Source organism: Rhincodon typus, chromosome 1, assembly GCF_021869965.1.
Source record: "Rhincodon typus isolate 14 chromosome 1, sRhiTyp1.1, whole genome shotgun sequence".
Taxonomy (NCBI): Eukaryota; Metazoa; Chordata; class Chondrichthyes; order Orectolobiformes; family Rhincodontidae; genus Rhincodon; species Rhincodon typus.
Genome location: NC_063332.1, coordinates 139017694 through 139042065, shown reverse-complemented (window position 1 = coordinate 139042065; position 24372 = coordinate 139017694). Strand labels below are relative to the sequence as shown.

Below are 24372 nucleotides of genomic sequence, written 5' to 3'. Positions count from 1 at the left end.
CCGCATCTTCACTTCCCTTCCTCACCCCCTCAATCTCCTCTCCTTAAAGGAAAACAACCCCAGTCTGTCCAATCTCTTTCTCATAACTGAAATTCTCCAGGCTAGGCAACATGTTGGTAAATCTCCTTTGCACTGTCTCCAGTGCAATTACATTTCTTTTACATGGATTCCAGAGCTGCGCAGAACTGTTCTAGCTTTGGCCTAACCAATGTCTTACACAGTTCCAGCATAACCTCCCTGCTCTTAAATTCTGTCTCCTCTTAAAGGCACTCCATGCCAACATTACTGAGTAGTTAAGTTTTTAAGCCTCAATGAGCTAAGTATAGACAGCCTGTACACTACAGGCATCCCATTTGAGAAGCAAGCATTCCTGGATTGTGGGCAGGAGAGCTGTGTGTAGTCCAGCGTGCACGTGTCCAGTCCAACCATCTCAATCACAGGTGGAGAAATGTCTAGAAACAGTTGTTCAGGATACAATTACTAATTTTGCAAAGAAAAAGGTGAGTTGATTAGGAAGAGTCAGCACAGGTTTCTAAAGGGGTATTTAACCAACTTGGTACTAGAGTTTTTTTTTATTCACTCTTGGAACTGGTGTTACTGGCTGTCCAGCATTTGTTTCCCAGCCCTAGTTGCCCATAAGAATGTGGTGAGCTACCCTTTGAACCACTCTTGTCCAAGTGCTGTAGGTAGACCCACAATGCCATTAGGGAGGGCATTCCAGGATCTTGAGCCACAAACACTGAAGGAACAGTCTTTCCAACTCTGGGATGTTTGTGGATATTGAGGTTGGTTGGCTCGCCAAGCTAGTTTGTTTTGCCGACGTTTCGTTACCATGCTTGGTAACATCCTCAGTGCAGCCTCCGATGAAGCGTCGCTGTGTTTTCCCGCCTGGTTTTTAAACTCTGGGGTCCGTTGTGATGGATTGTCTCACTTCCGGGTTTCCTCCGTAGTGGAATGTATATGGGGTCGAGTTCAGTGTGTTTATTAATAGCCTGCTTCGTGGAGTGCCATGCTTCCAGGAATTCTCGTGCTTGTCTCTGCCTAGCTTGTCCCAGTCGAAGTTGTGGTTCTCCTTGTCCACGTGGATTGAGATGAGTGAGTATTGGTTGTGTCTTTTTTGTAGCCAGTTGGTGTTCATGTACTCTTGTTGTTAGTTTCCTTCCTGTTTGTCCGAATATAGTGATTCTTGCAGTCACTGCAGGGGATCTTGTAGATGACATTGGTCCTGTCATCCATGGTGGGGAGTGGGTCTTTAGTTCGGGTGAGCACTTGTTGTAGGGTTGACATGGGTTTGTGTGCCACTCTGATGCCCAGTAGCTGTAGGCGTCTTGTGAGTTCCGACGTGTTCCTGATGTAGGGTAGTGTGATGAGTGTGTCAGGACTTGTAGAATCTTTCTGATGTTCGTGTAGGCATCTTCTGACCCGGTTCTTTGGATATCCATTATCCTCGAACACTTGGAAGAGGTATTCTTCTTCTCTTGGTGTAGTTCCATGTTGCTGCAGTGTGTTGTTGCCATTTTAAATAGTGTTCGCACGCAGCTTAGTTTTGTGTGTGCTGGGATGGTTACTATTGAAGTTCAGTACCTGGTCTGTGTGTGTGGCTTTTCGGTGTACTTTCGTTTGCAGTTCCCCGTTTGTCTTGCACTCTACCGTGACGTCCAGGAATGGGAGCTGGTTGTTCTTCTCCTCTTCTCTGGTGAATCTTATTCCGGTGAGGGTGTTGTTTATAAGCTTGCATGTGTCTCTTCTAATTCGGTTCATTTAATGATGACAAAGATGTCGTCTGTGTAGTGTATACACAGTTTTTGTGGATATGGCGCAAATCGAGTTGACTGCTTTGTCCTGGATGGTGTCAAGTTCTCAAGTATTGCTGGAGCTGCACCCATCCAGGTAAGTGGAGCAAGTTCCATTCCCCTCCTGACTTGTGGTATGTAGATGGTGAACAGGCTCTGGGGAGTTAGGAAGTGAGCTATGTTCTGCAGTATTCCTGCACTCTGACCTGCTTTTGTAGTCACTGTGTATTTGTGTCCAAGTGAGTTTCTGGTCAATGGCAACTACCACAATGTTGATAGTGGTGGATTCAGTGATGGTAATGCGCTTGAATGTCAAGGCGTGGTGATTTTCATCATATTGGAGATGGTCAATACCTGGCGAATGTTACTTGCCACTTAACCAGCCTAAGCCACCCTCTATATTGTTCAGGTCTCTTGTTGCATTTGAAGATGGACTGCTTCAGTATTTGAGGAGTTGTAAATAGTGCTGAACAATTGTGCAGTCATTGGTGTATGTCCCCATTTCTGACTTTTGTAATGTTGAATAAAATGTCATTTGAAGTAGCTGAAGATGGCTGGGTCTAGGACACTACCCTGAGGAACTCCTGTTGAGAGATCCTGAAGCTAAATGACTGACTTCCCAACAACCATGACCATCTACCTATGTGCCAGGTATGACTCCAACCAGTGAAGAGTTTTCCCTGATACCCATTGATTCCAGTTTTAATTAGATGGTTTAATGTTGTACTTGGTCATTTGTGGCCCTGATGTAAAGGCCTGTCACTCTAATCTCACCTCTGGAATTCAGCTCTGTCCATAATTGAACCAAGGCTGTAATGAGTGGCCCTAGTGGAACCCAAACTAAACATTAGTGAGCAGGCTATTGCTGAGCAGATGCTGCTTGATAAGAATGACACTTTTTTTTTCTTCATTTTACTTGTGATCAAGAGTAGACTGATGGGGTGGTAATTGATGAGGTTGGATTTATCCTGCTTTTAGTATACAGGACATAGCTGGACAACTTTCTAAATTGTTGGGTGGATGCCAGCGTTTGTAGCTATACTAGAACAGCTTGGCCAGACGTACAGCAAGTTCTGGAGTGTCAGTGTTTAGTATGATTGCCCAAATGCTGTAGGGCCCATAGTTCTTGGAGTATCCAGAGCCTCCAACTGTTTCTTTATCACCATGGAGTGAATCGAATTGGCTGAAGATTTGTATCTGTGATGCTGGAGACCACTGGCGGCTGAGATAGTCTACTTGACACTGACTAAAGATTGTTATGAATCTTCAACCTTTATCATTTGTGCTGTCTTCTGCAGGGCTCTTCGATCATTAAGGATGGGGATATTTGTGGAGCTTCCACCTCCTGTGAGTTGGTTAGTTGTCCACTACCATTCATGACTGCATGGTGGCAGTACTTTCCATAAGAAATAGGAACAGGAGTTGGCCATTAGGCCCTTTGAGTCAGCTGTGCTGTTTGATAGGATTGTAACTGATTCAACCTTCCTCATGTCCATTTTCCTGTGTTTTCCCTGAAACTGTTGATTTTTTTCCCCAGCAGAGCTCGGATCTTTTGGCTGTGAAATTGCTTGGCTTTGTCTATCATTTGCTTGTGCTGCTTTGGTATGCAAGTAGTCCTGTATGGTAATTTTCCCAGGTTGACACATCACTTTTTAGGTATGCCTAATGCTGCTCCTGGTGTGGCTGCCTGCATTCTCCATTTGAAACGGAGTTGATCCCTTGGCTTGATAAGGGCAGAGTCAGATATGTTGGGCCATGAGGTTTGCATATTGTTTTGGAGTACGATTTTGTTGCTTTTGATAGCCCATGGTGCTTTATGGATATCCAGTCTTGAATTGCTAGATCTGTTGGGAATCTGTCCAATTCAGTATAGTAGTAATTTCACACCACACGTTAAGGGGTATTCTCGATGTGAATGTGGGACTTTGCCTCCGTGAGGACTGTGTGGTGGTTACTGACTGGAACTATCATGGACAGATCCTTTTGCAGCCTGCAGATTGGTAAGGATGAGGTCAATATGTTTTTGTGTTCTTTTCACCATCTCCCGCAGACCCCTATCTAGTAGCTATGCCCTTAAGGAGCCAACCAGCTCCAAGTAGTTCTGCTGCAGAGTCACTCTTGGTGACTGAAGGCCCCATCTTAGTTGTTCCAAGTGTTAGAACACAGAACATGTCCTTCGGCCCACGATGTTGTGCCGAACGTTTACCCCAAACCTAAGGTCTAACCTCCACCCCTACCTTGTACTATCATTCATATGCCTATCTAATAGCTGCTTAAATGCCCCTAATGAGGCCGACTCCACTACCCTCTCCGGCAATGCATTCCACGCCCATACCACTCTCTGAGAAAAGAATCTACCTCCTGACGTCTCCCCTATATCTACCTCCACTCACTTTAAAACTATGCCCCCTCGTAATAGCTACCTCCACCCTAGGGGAAAAGTCTCTGGCTGTCCACTCTATCTGTACCTCTGATCATTTTGTACACCTCTATCAAATGATTGTCCATGAACTTATTAATCCACCCTTCCACTCCTACATCCGAATCATTTACAAAAATCACAATTAGAAGAGGACCCAGAACAGATCCTTGTGGTACACCACTCGTAAATGTTGTTCAAAGTAGTGGAGTACTAATTCCTTCGCTGAAGGAGGACAGTATGTAGTAATCAGCAGGTGGTTTCCTTACCCATATTTCACCTGGTGCTGAGTGACTCTGGACCCCACAAAGCCTGTTGAGGAATTGCCCTCCTAATTGTATACCACTGTGCTGCCATCTCTGGTGGGTCAGTTGTCCTGTGGGACAAACTTATCCAAGTTAATGTTAGTGTCTGAGAAATTAGTCTGTAAATATGTGGTTCCATAAATTGCTTGACTTGTCGTTGGAGACAACTCTTTTACCCCCCCCCCCCCCCACCCCCTGCAATTTTGGCAGTCCCGTGCCCACTCCCACATGAGAGAGCAGCAGTTAAATTGTGCAGTATCCTCTATTTGACAGCTACGTTTATGGTTCAGTCCTAGAACTCACTTGCCTTTTAAGGAAAACAATGTTTTGACTCCCAGCCAATGTATAGCAATCTTTTTGGACCTCTTGTGGTGCAGTAATAGTGTCCCTGTGTCAGACCCAGAAGGCTTGCGTTCAAGTCCAGAGATGTCACTGAACATCTGAATAGGCTTATTTTAGAATATCTACATAGAAAAAAGGTGCAGGAGTAGGACATTCAGCCCTTCGTGCTGCGGTGCCATTCAATTTCTTTTCAACTTCTTTTCTGAAGAAGGGTCTAGGCCCGAAACGTCAGCCTTCCTGCTCCTTTGATGCTGCTTGGCCTGCTGTGTTCATCCAGCTCTACACCTTTGTTATCTCAGATTCTCCAGCGTCTGCAGTTCCTACTATCTCTGCCATTCAATTGCATGGCTACTCATGCACTTTCATTATCCCACCCCCACTTTCTCACCAAACCCTTTGATCTCTTTAGCTGCAAGGGCAACGTCCAGCTCTCTCTTGAATATATCTAATGTACTGGCCCCAACAGCTTTCTATGGGAGAGAATTCCACAAATTCACAACTCTGAAGAAATTCTTTGTCATATCTCCAGTCCCGAATGTCTTGCCTCTCTTATTCTTAGACTGTGACTCCCAGTTGTGAACTTGCCCAACATCAGGGATATTCTGGAAAAGCTCAGCAGGTCTGGCAGGATCTGTAAAGGAAAAATCAGTTAGTGTTTCGGGTCTAGTGACCCTTCCTCAGAACTGAAATGTTAACTTTTTTTCCTTCACAGATGCTGCTTTTCCAGCAACTTCTGTTTTTGTTCCTGATTTTACAGCATCTGCTGTTCTTTGGCTTTTATCAGGAATATTCTTCCTGCATCTAGCCTGTCCAAAATTTTTTGAGACTTTGCATCTGCCCCCACCACCTCCCCCCCGCCTTTCTAAATTTCAGTGAGTACAAGCCCAGACAATCCAGTCTGTCTTCATATGTCAGTCCTGCCATCACGGGAATTAGTCTGGCAAACCTTCACTGGACTCCCTCAATAGCAAGAATATCCTTCCTCGGACTAGGAGACCCAAACTGCTCACAATACTCCCACGTGTGGCCTCCCCTTAAGGCCATGTATAACTGCAGCAAGACATCTTACTCCGATAGTCAAATCCTCTTTCCTCACCACCCGCTGCACCTACATGACCACCTTCAACTGTTGCACCTCACCTTTTCTTAAACTACCACCATTCAGATGATGATCTGCCTTCCTGTTCGTGTGACCAAAGTGGATGAATTCATGTTTATCCACATATTGTATTTGTCTACTCGGCCAGCCTGTCCAAATCACCCTGCACCCTTATAGCATCTTCCTCAGAGCACACACTGCCACCCAGCTTCGTGTTATCTGCAAATTTGGAGATGTGGCATTTAGTTCCTTTGCAGAATATGCATTAACAATTTGTATACAGTTGGGGTCCCAACACTGATCCTGGCAGTACCCCACTCGTCACTACCTGCCACTCTGAAAAGGACCCATTTATTCCAACTCTGTTTTCTGTCTGCCAACCAGTTCTGCATCCACATCAATACATTGCCTCTGATACCTTTTAAGCTTTAATTTTCCTTACTAATCTCTTGTGCACAACCTTGTCCAAAGGTTTTTGAAAGTCCAGATAAACAACATGTGCTGATTCACCCTTGTCCACTCTACTGGTCACATCCTCAAAATAATCCAGGAGACTTGTCAAATATGATTTCTCTTTAGAGAATCCGTGCTGACTAGGACAGATCCTGTCATCACTTTCCAAATGCTGAGTTATTATATCCTTAACTCCCAGCATTTTCCCCATCACTCGGGCTTACTGACCTATAATTCCCTGTTTTCTTCCCCTTTTTTTGAGTGGGTTACATTTAGCTACCCTGAGATAGTAGGAACTGCCGATGCTGGACTCTGAGATAACAAGGTGTAGAGCTGGATGAGCGCAGCAGGCTAGGCAGCATTAGAGGAGCAGGAAAGTTGACATTTCGGGTTCTGAAGAAGGGTCCAGACCCAAAATGTCAGCTTTCCTGCTCCTCTGATTCTGCCTGGCCTGCTGTGTTCATCCAGCTCTACACCTTGTTACATTAGCTACCCTCCTATGTTTAGTATCCTAAGCTTTTATTAATAGGAATGTTGAATGTTAGTAAGTGTTGAACTTGTGTAAGGCAGTTGTTATACCTCAGTGTGGAACTGAGTGTATAATTTTGGGTGGCACATATGAGGAAAGTTGCGAACACGTTGAGGAGATGGAGAGGCAATTTCTCAATTAGGTGAGAAACTTCAATTATGAGGTTAGATTGAAGAGTTTGTGGCTGTCCTCCTTGGAAAGAAGGCCGAGAGGAGGGTTGATAAACATACTCAGAATCTTGAGTGGACTGAATAGAGGAGTTGGAGAGAAACCATCCCCATTTTTAAAAAGAACAAGATGACATGGATTAATGTGATTTGCAAACAGAGCAAATATGATATGAGAGAAATCTTTTTCACACTCCATACTTGGGCTATGGAATGCACTGTCACCCCTAGGGTGGATGTAGGCTCAATTGAGAGCATTGGAAAATTTGGGTTTAAAAAGTGCAGTGTATGAAGAAAATGTAGGAGATTCAAATAAGATAATCTTCATTTGAAGAGCTACTGCAGGCACTGAGAGTTGAATTCTGAATAGCCTCTTGCATCAGGAACTTTTGTATTCTGTTTTGAAGAGCTTCTAAAAAGATAGGTAGGCTGTGGGTTGGAAAAATATTGGCTTAAGGAATCCAATGAAGGGAAATGTGAACTTGTCTACTTTGAATGAGGAATACAGAAGTGTAATTTTTAAATGGAGAGAGATTCCAGGACAACAAGGTATAGAATGTGTTGTCACTTGGTACAAGGTGACCCATTTATTTTGACCCGCACAAAAAACAATGCCTTTGCCAACCACAATGAATCTCCCATGCATCTTTTTTCTCTTTGCCTTGTGCAAATTGCACCTCCATTATTTCAGTATTGGTGTAAAGGGATGATCTGATGCATCAACCAGTCTTTGTCCCCTTGCAGTTTTTTTTTGCTTGAAACAACCCAACAAAATTTGAAGGAATGTGATACTACTCCTATTAAGACCAGAGTTTTTAAACAAATGTTTTGGTTATTGCTGGCAAAGATCATGGCTAACCATGATCGTAAAGGCTTTCAAGAACTTGAAATAAAGTGTAGGTGTTGAAGATACTCCACGAAGGAAGAGCATGCAAACACATTCATGCAGGTTTCAATGTCCAACATAATACACTAGGTGGCTGTATAAAAGACTTAGAGCAGTATCTAACCTGCATTATCCTTCCAGACCTCTTCCAAATAGCAAACATCAGTCTCTTGTTCTCTCCTCTGTTTGTTGTTTTTTCTTGAACAGCAACTTGTTTCTAAGTTCAATTCTCAGCTGCAACTCGGATCCAAAATAAAAATGAGAAAAATATCCAAAAATAATGAAGGACTTAATGCAGCGGTTTGGGTGTGACCTCACCAGTCTGCAGAAAGCATGTTTATGATCATGGCTTTTTGTGTACAGGTGAAAAATTTAAAAAAAAATTAAACTTTCTGCTTGTTATTTTTTATTAACTTAAATCCCGTGGTATTTGAAATTGCATTCTTTGTATGTTGTGTCCAAAGTTTTTAAATCAGTGATATATAATTGAAAATAAATTTAATTTTGAATTCTTCAATTCTGTTACTGTGATCCCAAAGATTTTAATCAAGCCATAAAGTGGGATCACTACACTTTTTTTGAGTTGAAAGGAGTGAATGTTGAAGTGATGGATGATGTGAGCTGTTTTAAGCTTGACATCATCCAGCACAAATGAATATTGTTGGAGCTGCAGTCATTCAGGCCACTTGAGTATTCCATCGCACTCCTGACTTGTCTTTGTAGATGGAGGGCAGGTACTGGGGAGACGGAAGGTGGATCACTCGCCACAGAATTCCCGGTCTCTGACCTGGTGAGCAGTGGTGTTCTGCAAGGATCAGTACTGGGACATTTGTTGTTTGTAATGTATATAAATGATTTGGATGAAAATGGTGGTCTGATTTTAAATTTGCAAATGACACAAATTTGTGGAGTTGTGGACAGTGAGGAAGTTTGTCAAAGGATACAACAGAATATGGATCAGTCGGAAAGTTGGGCAGAGAAATTGCAGAAACAGTTTAATGTGAGCTGATGCATTTTGGGAGGCCAAAAGCCAGAGGAAAGTATACAGTGAAAATTATGACCTTTTGATATCCAGAGGGATCTTGGGGTGCAAGCCCATAGCTTCCTGAAAGTGGAACACGAGTGGATAAAGTGGTAAAGAACATACGGCGTACTTCATTGGTTGGAACATTGAGTACAAAAAGCATAAGAAATAGGAGCAGGAGTAGATTATCTGGCCCTTCAAGTCTGCTCCACCATTCAGTAAGATCATGGATGATCTCTTTGTGGACTTGACTCCACTTACCTGACCACTTGCCGCAACCCATAATTCCATTACTGTTCAAAAATCTTTATCTTTGTTTTTCAGACATTCAATGAAGTGGCCTCCCCTTCACTGGGGAGGGAGTTCCACAGATTCACAACCCTTTGGGAGAAGTAGTTCCTCCTGCGCTCCTAAATCTGCTCCCTCTTATTTTGAGGCAAGCCCCCTTGCTCTAGTTTCACCTAGAGTCATCAGAGAGTCAGCATGGATTTAGGAAGAGGAAATCATGATAGACAAATCTGTTAGAATTCTATGAAGATATAACTAGTAGTGGACAAGGGGGAGCCAGTTAATTGTAGTATATTTGGACTTTCAGAAAGTTTGACAATATCCTGCGTCAGAGATTAAAGCGCATGAGACTGGGGTAAGTGCATTGAGATGGAGAGGAAACTGGCAGAGAAGAAACCTAAGGAATTAATGGGTCCTTTTCAAATTGGCAGGCAGCAACTAGTGGGGTGCCACAGGGATCAGTGCTGGAACCGCAGCCCTTCACAATACATATTTAATGATTCGGATGATGAACAAGATGTAACATCTCCAAGTTTGAAGATGATAGCAAGTTGGATGGGAGGTGAACTGCAATGAGGATGCAGAGATCCTTCATGATCAAGTCAGTGGCAGATGCAGTATAATTTGGATAAATGAGGTTATTCGCTTGTTTGTTTGGCTGGCAAAAACAAGATTACTACCTGAATGGCTGGCTGTAAGTTAGGAGAGCAGTGTGTGCAGTGGCACCTGGATGTCCTTGTGCACCAGTCGCTGAAGGTGCAGAAGACAAGTGGTATGTTGGCCTTCATTTGAGAGAGATTGAGTACAGGAGCAGGGATGTGTTGCAATTATACAGGGCCTTGGTGAGGCCAGACCTAGAATATTATTGTGCAATCTTGGTCTCCTTTTCTTCAGTGAAGGTTTACCAGGCTGATTCTGGGGATGAGGAGAGATTGACTGACTGACTGACTGACTGTCAGTCAATGTTGGGATTGTCTTTTTTTTTTTTTTTTCTTTTGCTAGAGTTCAGAAGAATTGGGGAAGGGGGAAATCTGAGACTTAAAATTCTAACCAGACTAGAAAAAGTAGATGCAGGGTAGATGTTCCTGATGGTGTTCAGAACCAGGGGTCACAGAATGAGGATTTAAGGTAGACTATTTAGAACGGAGATGAGAATTTCTTCACCGAGTGGTGAGCCTGTGGAATTCATTACCACAGGAAGTAGTTGATGCCAAAACATTTGAATGTATTCAATAGGTGACTAGATATAGCACTGGGGGCAAATGGGAGCTGAAGTTATGGAGAGAAAGCAGGATTAGGCTATTGAGTTGGATGATCAGCTATGATCATGAAGAATGGCAGAGCAGGCTCAAAGTGCCAAATGGCCATCTCCTGCTCCTATCTTCTATGTTTCTGTGTAACTCCAGGTTCAACCTAGTGAATCTCCTCTGCATCCCTTCCAGTGCCAGTACATCTTTTCTCATAAGGAGACCAAAACTCTACACAATACTCCAGCTGTGACCTCACCAGCACCCTGTACAGCTACAGCATAACCACTTTTTTTTTAAGCTCCATCCCTCAAGCAGCGAAAAGACAACTTTCCATTTGCTACCCTAATTACCTGCAAACCAACCTTTTGTGGTTTATGCACAGACACTCAGTATACTGCAGTTTTTTTCACCATTTTAAATAAAACAGTCCCTTTTGACATTGTTATTACCAAAAATGGATGACCTCACATTTACCAACATTATAGCCCATCCTCTAGACCCTTGCCCACTTACTCAACCTATCTGTATCCCTCTGCAGACTGTGTTCTTCTGCATGTTTTGCTGTACCACCCATCTTATTCAACTGCAAACTTTGACACACTACATTTAGTCCCCAACTCCAAGTCGTCATTTTTAAACAAATGTGGTCCCAACAGTGATCCCTGAGGTACACCATTAGCCATCGATCCCCAACCACATACACATCCATTTCTTTTTATCCCCTCTTTACTTTCTATTAGTTAACCTCTCCTCTCCCCATGCTAGTATGTTACCTATAATGCCATGCACCTAACCTAATGCAACAGTCTTTTGTGTGGCACCATATCAAATACCTTTTGGAAATTTAAATACACCACATCCACTGGTTCCCTGTTGTCCCACTATGCTCATGAGAATTCCAATCAATTAGTTAAATGTGACCTGCCTTTCATTAACCCATGCTGCATTTGTCCAATAGAACAATGCCCTATCTTGATTATATCACTTTCTTTCTAGTGATAGATTCAAGCATTTTACCCACTACAGAAGTTAACCTAATAGGTCTATATTTACCCACCCTTTGTTTACCTTTTTTTCTTTTAAAACAGTGGTGTTGCTTTGGAAAACGGCAAATCTGCTGGAACTGCACCAGAGTCCAGCGAGTTTTCGTAAATTACCACTAGTGTGGTTTGCTATTTCCCCTGCTGTATCTTCTGTATCCCAGGATGCATTCCATCAGGGCCAGGAGACTTGTCGACCTCTAGCCCCATTAGCTTGCCCAACACTACCTCTTCAGTGGTGATAATCGTTTATAGGTCCTCACTTGCCTTAGCCTCCTTGTCATTGGCATGTTATTCTTCTTCCAGTGAAGACTGACGCACAATACCTGTTCAATGCCTTGGCTATTTCTTTATTTCCCATTATTAAATACCCCTCTCATCCTCTAAAGGACCAATGTTTACCATAACTGCTTTTTTTGTTTTTATGTATTTGTTGAAACATTTGCTTTTTTTTAATATTCTTACCTGGTTTACTCTCATCTATTTACCTTCCTTTTTTATAGTTTTTTTTGTGGTTTTCTGTTGGGAAATTTTAAAGGTCCGTCTTCTAGTTTCCCACTAATCTTTGCATCTCGGTATGATTTAGCTTTCAATTTGATACCTTTTTTATTTCCATAGTTATCCATGGCTGATCATTCCTCTTTTCCTTCAAGTCCTTCCTCTTCATTGGTATATACTTTTGCTGAGCACTGAAGAATCGCTTTGGAAATCTTCCCACAGTTCCTAAATTGTCTCACCATTATAGTCTTTGCTCCCAGTCTACTTCAGCCAATTCTTCTCTCAGCCCATTGTAGTCTCCTTTGCTTAAGCACGAGATAGTTGTATTGGATTTTACCTTCTCACCCTCCTGGATTTTAAATTTAATCATACTGTGATCATTTCCTTCTGATAGGATCCCCAATTATGAGATCATTAATTATTCCTGTCTCATTACATAGGACCAGATCTAGGATAGGCTATTCCCTCGTAGGTTCTATTACATACTGTTTGAGGACACTATTGAGGATATGTTCTATGAACTCCTCCTCAAGGATGTTTTGACTGACTTGGTTTCTCCAATTAATACGTAGATCAAAATCGCCCATGATAGCAGCCGTACCATTTTTTTACATCAATTGTTTCTTTGTTTAACACAGTGGGGTGGGCAATGTTATTTGGTAGCCTATAGACTAAGCCTACCAGAGACTTTTCCCCCTTCTTATTTCTAATTTCCACCCACATTGATTCAACCTTTATTCTCCATGGAACTTGATATCATCTCTCACTATCGCCCTGATGTCATCCTTTTTAAATATCAGCTACACCATCTCCCTTTCCTTTCCTATCTGTTTTTCCAAATATTCTGATGCCCCTGGATATTTAACTTCCAGTTGTGACCACACTGCAAATGTCTCTCTGTACTGGCCACTATATGATTTGTGCTGTCAACTCATTTACCTTGTTTCGAATGCTACAAGCATTCAAGTAAAGTGCCGTTATGCTAGTTTTTATACCTCTTTTGAATCTTAACACCTCCACCAGATGAATCATTTTGTAAACATTCTCTTTTGTTCCGTCACCACCTGATTTCCAATCATCTGTGCTACACTGTTCAGCACCTGCTTGCTTTTTGTTTACTGTCTTGATTCTCTCTTTTTTTTCCTTAAGCTCTCGCCCACTCTAACTCAAAGCTTCCCCTTGGGTTCCTATACCCCTGCTAACCTAGTTTAAAGTCTAACCAACAGTGCTAACAAAATCACCTGCAATAATAGTAGGAATAAATTACTGCAGATGCTGGTGATCACAGTGGGTCATCAGATGAGGAGTCAGCTAGACTTGCGACATTAGCTTGCTCTCTGTCCGTGGTTGCTGTCTGATTGTTCTGATCTCTAACATTTTACTGTTTTCACCACCTGTGAGAATATTGGTCCTGTCACTGTTTGAGTGAAGACCACCCTTCTTGAACAGATCCCAATTACTTAGAAATCTAAAGCCTGCCCCCCCCTCCTGCACCACTCACCACTCCCCCCTCCCCCCACCCACCCAAAGCCATGTGTTAAACTGCCTAACCTGCCAATTCCTAGCCTTGCTAGCACATGGCATTAGTAGTAATCAGTCTCCAGATTACTACTACCTTTTTTTGAGGTCCTGGCTTTCATTCTGACTCCTAACTCCCTGCATTCAGCCTTCAGGACCTCATCCCTGTGTTACTTGTACCAACGTGTACCATGACCACTGGCCAGTTTCTTCTACTCCCCACCTCACCAAAATGCCCTGCAGATGCTCAGTAACCAGAGGCACCACACTATCCTGTTGAAACTAAGTAGCTGCAGAAGCACCTCATCTGTTCCTGTAACAATTGAACCTGCTATCACGAAGTCCCAAGTGTTTTTTCTCCCTACACTGTGCAGCTGAATGTTGTTGTGCTGCAGGCTTTGTTTTGGCTGCAATTCCCTGAGGCATTATCATGTTGCCAGATCTCAGCACAGAGTACCAGTTGGTTATTGGGATGGATTTTGGAGACTCCTGCACCACCTGCCTCTGCCTTATGGTTGTGTGACAGTTACCCATTCCATATCCTCCTGTGTCCTTTTCCACTGTGGTTTGTCTGTTTGTATGTGCTATCCACGTAACACTCTGCCGGATGTTCCTCAGCGCCTCCAGATTTTGCTCAAGCTCCGTAACCCAGCAGTTGAGTTGGTGGTACTGACGATACCTCCTGCACGTATTGCTCGTTGATGCAATCAGCATCCAAGAGCCCCCACATGTTACAGGTGGAGCATACTGCTTTGAGCTGGCTTGCCAACTGTTTAATTAACCCAATAATTACCTGACTAAATCTAATTCTTGCAAACACTAATGGTTAAGTGTAGTAATTTTGAGGTTATTTGATTTACAGTAAGAAAATGTAAAGTTGTATTCACCCCTCAATCAATCACTTATTAGCTTGGCATCTCTCTGACTTCTCTGTTGCTGCTTGCACTTTTTTTTAACTTGCTGGAACTCTTGCTGCTAACCTCCCTCTTGTGATGTCTTGGCCCCTCTCAGCCTCACCTCAGTATAGAAACTGACCAGTCATGTTGCAGCTGTACAATATTTCAGTTAGGCTGCATTTGGAGAATTGTGTGCTGTTTTGGTCACCACACGACAGGAAGGATAGAGGCTTTGGAGAGGGTACAGAAATGGTTTACCAGGAAGTTGCCTAGTTTGGAAGGTGTTAACTATAAGGAAAGGTTGGATAAACATGGATTGTTTTTGCTTGAGCATCAGAAGCTGAGGAATGATCTGATATAAGTACATAAAATAATGAAGGACGTGGATAGGGTAGATAGCTGGAATCTCTTTCCCAGAGTGGAAATGTCAACTACTAAGGGGTATAGGTTTAAAGGGTTTGTGGAGGGTGGAGGACTAAAACAGATGTGCGAGAAGATTTCTTACACAAAGTAATAGGTGCCTGGAATGTGTTGCCAGGGATGACAGATATGACAGCAAAGCTTGAGGCATTTAGAAAGATAGTAATAGGCAGGGAATAGAGGATATGGGTCAGGCATATTGGATTATCTTAGAATAGCATCATAGTTGGTACCAACGTGGTGGGCTGAAGGGCCTGCTCCTGTTCTGTACTATATCCTGTAAGATGTAGGAGCAGAATTAGACCATATGGCCCATCTCATCTGCTCTACCATTCACTTATCAAACCCATTCTCCTGCCTTCTCCCCATAACACTTGATCCTTTTTTTTTTTACTATTTTGCCCTCAAAGGGATAACCTGTTCACCAACACTCCGTCTGGATTGCACTTGGATGTTTGTCTGTAATATCGCTTCCTGACTGTTACTGTCAGGTTTTTGCTTCAGTGGTCAGGACATCTTTTCCAATTTTCAAACAAACCCTCAGCAGATAGTAAGGAGTATTCTATAGATTCTGCAGGCCTGGGCATGCCATTATTGTTTCCAGTGCCGAGATCAATGCCAGATGGTCCATCTGTTGCATTCCTTTTAGACTTAGTTTGTAACAATTGAATGGCTTCTAATTGAGTCCAGCTAAGAGTGAAGCACATGATTGTAAATCTGGAGTCACATGTAGGCCAGATGAGATGAGGATGGGAGGCTTCCTTCTCTAAAGGGTATCGTGAACCAGATGGTTCATTTTTGCTGCCGTTAGACCAGTTTTAATTTCAAATATGATTTAATTCAATGTCACTATCTACTTTGTCCCAGAAATACACCAGGGTTCTGAGTTTAGATTTTAACTGTCACATTACCACTATGCTACCACCTCTCCTGTAGATGAGAAAGATCATGATAACCAGACAGAAAACCAGGTTTTGTTAAAACAAATGCATTGAAAATGACATTTCTTCAGAATAGTATATACACTGGACTGATCAAACAAAATCCTGAAAGAGTTGATGGCTATCTCTGGCATGGTTGCCTGAAGAGAAAAGAGAGTTAAGAAATTTGCTTGGCTTGTTCCAATATGGGAGCTCACTTGTATTGCACGTGCTGGTAAAACACAGCAAGCCTGCAGAAACTGATTAACGATGTGATTACTGCTGGTCAAGTAACATGATAGGAGTTTCACCAAACTCGACTAAAGGGAGACTAGTCTGTCATACTGCAACAGAAAGAAGCCTATTGCTGTAAGTAGTTGCTTTTGTAAAAGGACTGGGAACAGCCCTCGTACCAAAAAAAAAGTCATAGCATTCACATCCCAAGGCTTTAAACTCAACTGAGATATGCTAACAGTTTTTGGCAGCTGCATGTGGATGTGAGAAATTCTATACGTGTGGGGAAAGACTTCATCATGGAAAGTGAGCTTCATGTACTGGAACAGATCTATGAGAAGAATGTGTAAAGCATCAGCAAGATAGAGCAGAAGTTGATCCTCATTTTCAGAGTTAACTTTTTTTAAAAAAGAAATCAATTCATCCCATAAATTTGGTAATTACTCTTGAAGATAGTGATGAGCTGCTTTTTGAACCACACCAATCCATGTAGAGTAGTTGTGTTTTCAGTGCTGTTATGAACACTGTGTTGAAGAATTTTCTTACAACAACAGCAAAGAGACAATAACATGCTTCCAAGTTCGAGGAGGGTTCACTGGACCCGAGACATTAACTGATTTCTCTTCACAGATGCTGCCAGACCTGCTGAGCTTTTTCAGCAACTTTGTCTTATTTGTATGAGACAATGCGTTTCCAGTTTGGAAAGAGTATAGCTTGGAGGCAGCTTGCAGGTGGTGCTGTTTCCATGCATCTGTCCCTGTAGAGATCGCAAGTTTGGAGGATGCTGCACCATTTGGCAAGTGGAGAATATACCATCACACTGACCTAATTTTTAAAGAAATTTTATATATCAAAATGTTAATTGTTTCTCTTTCCACAGATCCTGCCAGACCTGCTGAGTTCCTCTAGCACTTTTTCAGCACTCCTACTTGAGCTGCTGGTCTAAACCTCTTTCCATTTCTGACAAATTCCAATTTTTGGACAAACTCTAATTGCTTGGAAATATCATAAACTAAAATCTTTCAACTGGGGTAATTTTTTTCTCTTTTGAACATTTAAAAAAAAAACTGGATTCTTCTGCTGGGAGTAAACTGTTCCCTCCATTGAACTCCAGATTCTCTTGAACCGAAGTCAAAAACTAAACTAATGACCCCAGTCTGTTCTGTCTGTAAACTCAGTGGCATAAGCAGTCTATCCATCAAGACCAAAAGTGTCCGGCTAAAGACTTTACTGGATTGCATATGTTCTTGGAAATTGTGTATTTAGGCATTCTAATCTCTTTTTTTTTTTTTTTTTTTCCTTTTTTTTTTAAGAAAGAATGTTTCCCAGAACTGACCAAAATACCCCTGCCTCTATTTTTGAAAACCAAATTTCTAAAATAATTTTATTGTAAACATGTATCATAACCAATACCAGTGACTTCAAAATTGGAATAAATTGAGGAGAAAGCATTTGAGATTGGAGTCATCATTACAAGTAACTTCTAGCCATCTGGAAGCTTTTACATGACAAACTGCCTCCTAACCTTTTTTTTTTGAGTTTTGATATGACTCCAAATATTTGCTGTTGGTTTGAGGTTTCAGCTTTATTTCTATAAGATGCATTTTTGATTGTGAATAAACTAATGCAGATATACCCTCCTAACACTTTCACATTTTGTGCATTGCTAAACTGAGATTTTTGAAATGAGGTCTGACTAAAATATTTTCTGTTGTGATTATTCCTTTACAGAAATCGATGCTGGAGAAATTCTGCAGATGTTTGGAAAGATGTTTTTTGAATTCTGCCAAGAATCTGGCTATGATACAATTCTACGTGTTTTGGGTTCCAATGTTAGAGAGTTTCTGCAGGTAATTGTGCTTCTGATGGTAAATAGAACCTAATTCAGTCTACACCAACGAATATAAATAACTGAAAAACTACATTGGGAAAGTGTTTGATACTTCAATTTATGCATACAATTTTAAAGATAAGCTCACCTAAATTGAAGAAGGTAGGATATATAAGAGTAATTGAAAAATGTTGAGAGAATTCTGTTCATGGAGGTGCATTAAGTGCAACCTTAAGTGAATAGAATGAGCAAAATTGTCTGAATCTGCAATTCTATGAATTCGTTTAGATTTACAAATGTACTGACATTCAGTTCTTTTTTTGTTTAACTTCTCAAGGCATCATTGACTAGATTTAAGCCAATATGTAAGAATAATGAAAGGCTTTATTAATCAAGGAACAGCTAGGTGTGAATTCAGCCTGTTTGGACACGTTATAACACAACTGTGGTGATGGAATTTCGATCCATATGGGATATCAAACCAAGGTCAATTTTTTTTTTTTTTTTTTTTTTTGGTCAACCTCTTTGTGGATATCTTTATCTAAGATTACAAAGAGGCCTTAATCAATTGGGTCAATGGCATGAGAAGTGACAGATGGAATTTAATTTGGACAAATGTGAGATATTGCGTTTTTGTAAAACAAACAAACAATGGTAGGGCCCTGGATGGTGGTGTAGAACAGGACACCTATGGGTTCAAGTACACAATTCTTTGAAATTTGCATCACAGGTAGATAAGGTGGTGATGGTGTTTAGTATGCTTGCTTTCATTGCTCAGACCTTTGAATGTAGGAGTTGGGACATCATGTTGAGGTTGTACAAGACGTTGGTGAGGCTGCTTCTGCAGTACTGTGTGCAGTTCTGGTCATCCTGTTTTAAGAAGGACATTACTAAACTGGGTAGACATCAGAAAAGACTTACCAGGATGTTGCTGGGAAATGGAGGATTTGACCTATTAAAAATAGGTTGGATAGGCTGGGACTTCTCTCACTGGAGAATAAGGAGGTTGAGGGGTGACCTTTATAGATGTTTAAGATCATGAGGAGCATGGACAAGAGGAATAAAAAGGTCTTTTCACTAAGTTGGGAGAGTCCAAAACTAGGGGGAATTTTTTTCAGGTGAGAAGGTTTCAGGAAATGAGGGGCAATATTTTTAGTGGTTAGTGTGAGTTACAACATTTAAAAGACACTTTCAGTAAGCACGTGAATGGAAAAGGATCGGCAAGATATGGGCTAAATGCAGGCAGGTGAGACTAGGTTAGTTTGGAAACATAGTTGGCATAGACTAGTATGACCAAAGGACCTGTTTCTGTGCTGTATGACTGACTTTTTTAAAACCTATTTGGATGTGGATGTTGCCAGTTATTCCAGCACTTATTGTCTAGAGGGTGATTGAGAGTCAACCACATTGCTGTGGGTCTAGAGAGACATGTAGGCCAGACCATGTAAGGAGACAGATTTCTTTCTGTCTTTCTTTAAAGGACAGATGGGTTGTTAAAACATGGCGTCCATTCCCTTTTTTAAAAACGCATTATTGAATTCAGATTTCTTCATCTTCTATGGTGGTATTCAAACTCGTCCCCAGAGCATTGACCTTTTTTGAGATCTGGATTATTAGTCCAGTGACATTCCCACTGTGTCACCACCTCTCCTTTTCGTGCAGGTGGAATATGAACCTTTTTTTGGTTTGAGGTTATGGAGCTATTCCTACACTCATTGGTGTTCAATTGGGCTACTATCTGTGGGTTTGTGACCCCACTACCAACATCCTGATGGTTAATTATTATCTAGGAATTAAACTAGATCATGTTTAAAACACGGACCACAAAAGCTTGTAGGAGAAGCTAAGAATTCTGATTCCCAAAGCCTGTCCACTAAGGTGCAAGTTAAAAATATGTTATAATACACTCAATTTGCTTGGATAAGTGCAGTTCCAAAAATACTTGAACTTGGTGCTGTCCATGATAAAGCTGAACTTCTGATTGGTGCTCCATTCACTACTTTCAACATTCTGTCCCTCACTATAACTGCAGTTGCAATGTGTATCAACTAGGAAAGCATTGGAGTAACTCATTAAGGCTCTTTTTTTGTACCTTTTTTTTTCTAAATTCACATTCTCTACTGCTTAAGTCAAAAGTAGCTCTTGCACAACAGCACCACTAATCTCCGAAGTCTTTCTCCTTCCTAATTTAGCCATACCTTTGCTGTTGCTAGATCTAAATCCTGCAGCTCTCTACCTAATGCCATTTTTATATGTACCTACACCTCATAGACTCCGTTTGAGAAGGTGATTCATCACTGCACATGAACATTGCCCTGGAGAAGGCAGTGAATGAATAAATGTGTTGGTTGCAACAGCTTGAGCTTTTGGTTTTAGAACTTTGAAATGGTGCCAGCTGTTGCTTAATGCATTGTTTTGAGATCTTTCGTTTAGCAGTTTGCTATCCTTGGCCTTTTTGGTGGTAGAGGTAAAGGCAGCAAGTGCATGGGTACTCCCACCTGCTGCTTAACAGGTATTTTTACACCCCAAGGACGACAGCTGTTTGAGAAGGCAGCTCACCACGACCTCCAGGAAAGATAGGGATGGGCAATAAATGCTGACTTAGCTAGCAATATCCACATCAAGTGAACAAAAAAAAGTTATCACACCATAGGTAAAGAGTATGGAGGGAGAGGGATTAGGTGTCTACCGAACAGGCTATTTCTTTTTGGCTGTTAGTGGAGGGAGGGAGTAAGGAATAAATCAGTAAACTACTGGCCAGTCAGTCTAACCACAAGTGGTGGGGAAGCTATTGAGGGGGGAAACATTGAAACAGAATTCATCTGTGTTTAGAGAGGCAGGGATCAGTCAAACAGTCAGCATGGCTTTAGGTGATCACATCTGACCAACTTGATGAAATTTTCTTTTTACGAAGAGATGGCCAGGTGTGTAGATGAGGACAAGGCTTTTGATGCAATTTACTTGGACTTCAACAAGACCCTTTTTGATAAGGGCATGCATGTGAGACTGACAGCAAAGGTATACGCCTGTGGTATCCAAGGAAATTTTGGCAAAATGGATCCACAATTGGCTGAATGGCAAAGAGCAGAGGATGATTGTTCAAGGGTGTTTTTCCAACTGGAAGTCTGTGTCCAGTGGGGTCCCACAGAGGTCACCTTTTTGAGGCCCTTTTCGAGGCCCTTTTCTGCTTGTGGTTGACATAAATGATTTAGACTGGAATGTAAGAGGATTGCGCAACAAGTTTTGCAGATGATACAAAATTTGAGGTGGTAAAAGGTGAGGAGCATAACCTTAGACAAGAGGATAACTGACAGAGCTAATAAGTAGCAAATATAATTCCATCTGGATAAATGTGAGGTGATACGCTTGGGCAAGACAGCTAAAGCAAGGGAATACGTGAACAGTGGGACCATAGGAAACACGGAGGATCAGAAGGACTTTTATATGAATGTACCTTTTAGTTATCAGGATAAGTGGATAAAGTGGTTAAGAAGGCATATGGTATACTTCCCTTTATTACTCTAAACATAGAGAGTTCAAGAATCGGGAGGTTATGATCGAACTGGTACAGGAAAAAATGTTTCTCCTCGTTGGAGGGATCAATGACCAGGGGTTGTAGATTTAAGCTACGGGCAGAAGGCTGAGAGGAAAGAGTCAGATAGAATAGAATCCCTACAGTGTGGAAACAGGCCCTTCGGCCCAACAAGTCCACACCAACCCTCCGAGCATCCCCCTATAACCCACCTAACCTTCACATCCCTGAACGCTATGGGCAACTTAGCATGGCCAATCCACCTAGCCTGCACATCTTTGGACTGTGGGAGGAAACCCGTGCAGACATGGGGAATGTGCAAACTCCACACAGACAGTCGCCCGAGGGTGGAATCGAACCCGGTTCCCTGGCGCTGTGAGGCAGCAGTGCTAACCACTGAGCCACTGTGCTGCCCCCAAATGTACGGCATGCAAACAGATCCTTTGGTCCAACTCTTCCGTGCTGATCAGAATATCCTAAATTAATCTAGTTCCATTTGCCAGCATTTGCCCCAAATCTCTCAAGCCTTTCTATTCATATACCCATCCAGATGCCTTTTAGATGCTTAATCATACTAGCCTCTAGTAGCTCATTCTATTCATGCACCAGCCTCTTCATGAAAAGCTTGCCCCTTTAGGTCCCATTTTTTAAAAAAAAAAAAAAAACTTTCCTCTCTGTCCTTAAACCTATGCCCTCTAGTTTTGGACTCCCACACCTCTGGGAAAAGACCTTGTCTATTTACCCTATCTATGCCCCTCATGATTTTATAAATCTCTATAAGGTCACCCCTCAGCTTCCTGCTCCAGGGAAAATAGCCCCAGCCGATTCACCCTGTGTATAGCTCAAACCCTTCAACCCTGGCAACATCCTTTAAAGGGTTCAGAAAAGATTTACAAGCTTCACAACATCCTTCCTATAGCAGGGAGACCAGAATTGCTTGCAGTGTTCCAAAAGTGGCCTAACCAATGACCTGTACAGCTACAACATGACCTCCCAACTTTATACTCAATGCCACTGAAAGATTAAGGCAAGCATGGCAAAAGCTGCCTTCACTGCTCTGTCTACCTATGACTCCAGTTCCAAGGAAATTTGAACCTCCACTCCAAGGTCTCTTCTTTTTGTTTATCTTGTATCTCTTTGTCACTTGTATTTATGAAAACACTGAGATGTAAGTAAGTTGCCACAATTTGGTGTCACTTCCTAAATACAGAAATTATCAGAGGAAATAACTGAGACAAAGTTAGGGCAAAGTTCATCTTTTGTTCCCTCCATGGCTCCTGAGTTACTGGAGTGGCTACAGGCTGCTGCCAAAAGAAGGATTTCCTAACTGGGCCCACCACGCTATCACTGCTGAAGCTGACACTAAAGCCACTACCCTGCCAAAGAGGGACAGACCAGACCTACCAAGTTACTGAAGCTGCCACATTGCCACCATAGCCATGGGGATACAGTTAGAATATGGGACCGACCGACCAACTGACTGACTGACTTTTTGAGAACTGGCATGGATCCAACGGGCCTAATCGCCTCCAATGCCAAAATAACAGTCACTTTTTTGACTGACTCAATATAAGGCATGTAGAGAATGGACAGTGTTGTGGATGTTGGAATCTTTTTGTGTTTAACTTTTTAAAAATTTAGCTTGCTTAATTTACAAATTTTGTTTTTCAACTTTTAAGGGCAGATGAAGCTTATTATTTGATGATTATTGAGCATATTATCTTAAACATTTAAGGACACAAACTTTTAACTTTGTCCCCCTAGAACCTCGATGCTTTACATGACCACCTGGCAACAATCTACCCAGGAATGCGTGCACCATCATTTCGATGCACGGATGCAGATAAAGGGAAAGGTCTTGTTTTGCATTATTATTCAGAAAGGGAAGGCTTACAGGATATTGTAATTGGAATCATTAAGACAGTTTCACAGCAGCTTCATGGCACTGAAATAAACATGAAGGTAAGATAATATTTAGAGCTTTAATAATGAACATTAGAAAAACTGAAACATAGAATTGTTTCAATGCATGTTTCTCCCGTCTGTAGGATTAAATAACTCCTCACTTCATTACACCATATTACTTGATTATTTTTACGTCTTTGTTTAAACAATTTTATTACTATTTTAAAACAATAAATTTGATTGTAGCTGGCATTATAATGCATGTTTTCTTGATTATTTGGGCTGTTTAAAGGGATTGCCTCTTATACAGAATGTTGAATCACGCAAGTGGTCTGGAGAGGCCTACCTCTGTCAGGAGCAACTCATTACATCTTTTATATATCTGCCGAGTAGCATGGTCTGTTTCTTGCTATTATAATGTAAAGTGGGGATTATAGCTTGTTAAACAGCGTATTACCGTCATAAGCCACATGCCACCTCCATGATATTCAGCATCCTATATTATCAAATATCAAACAAGTCCGGCATCAAAAAGCTTTGAACTCGTGAACTTTGAACTGGTGACTTCAACTTGCCACTTTCTTAGAATAGGCTTCCTGTTGGATGCTGGGCACCAGCACATTCCATAAGCACTGACCTCAGGCACCATAAATTTTGACATCAATGTGCTGACTTCTGAGAACCTCATGGCACAATTTAAATCGACTTAAGGACACGGGTGAACATCCAGGCTGCACTGACAATTCTCTATAATACTATAAGAAAACTGCAGTCAGGAGCATGCACCAAGCCCATGGATCAAACAGTATCTCCAGGCTCTTCATTTGCTGTCATTGTGCATGCTTGTTCTGAGCCCACCTGGGCACTCGTGACATTCCTGCTTTGCACAGCCTTGCCTTTATGCACTTTTGGTTTATCATGGCAATGCAGTGAGAGGCAAATCTGTGGCACTGAGTGGCTCCACTGTAGAGGGGGAGAGAGAGAAGACAGTAGGAAGACAGTAGCTATGGTGGTTCTATTTTA

The 24372-nt window shown here is 41.8% G+C and overlaps 1 protein-coding gene across 2 annotated transcripts in view; it reads left to right on the top strand.

The window, feature by feature from the left end:
- gucy1b1 (guanylate cyclase 1 soluble subunit beta 1) overlaps positions 1-24372 on the top strand; it is a 171437-nt gene that overhangs the window by 36286 nt on the left and 110779 nt on the right. For both annotated transcript variants that reach the window (XM_048603896.1, XM_048603903.1), the window contains 2 exons: positions 17813-17931; positions 23209-23406. In XM_048603896.1, the coding sequence (XP_048459853.1) occupies positions 17813-17931; positions 23209-23406 (317 nt within the window). The remainder of the gene's footprint in view (positions 1-17812; positions 17932-23208; positions 23407-24372) is intronic.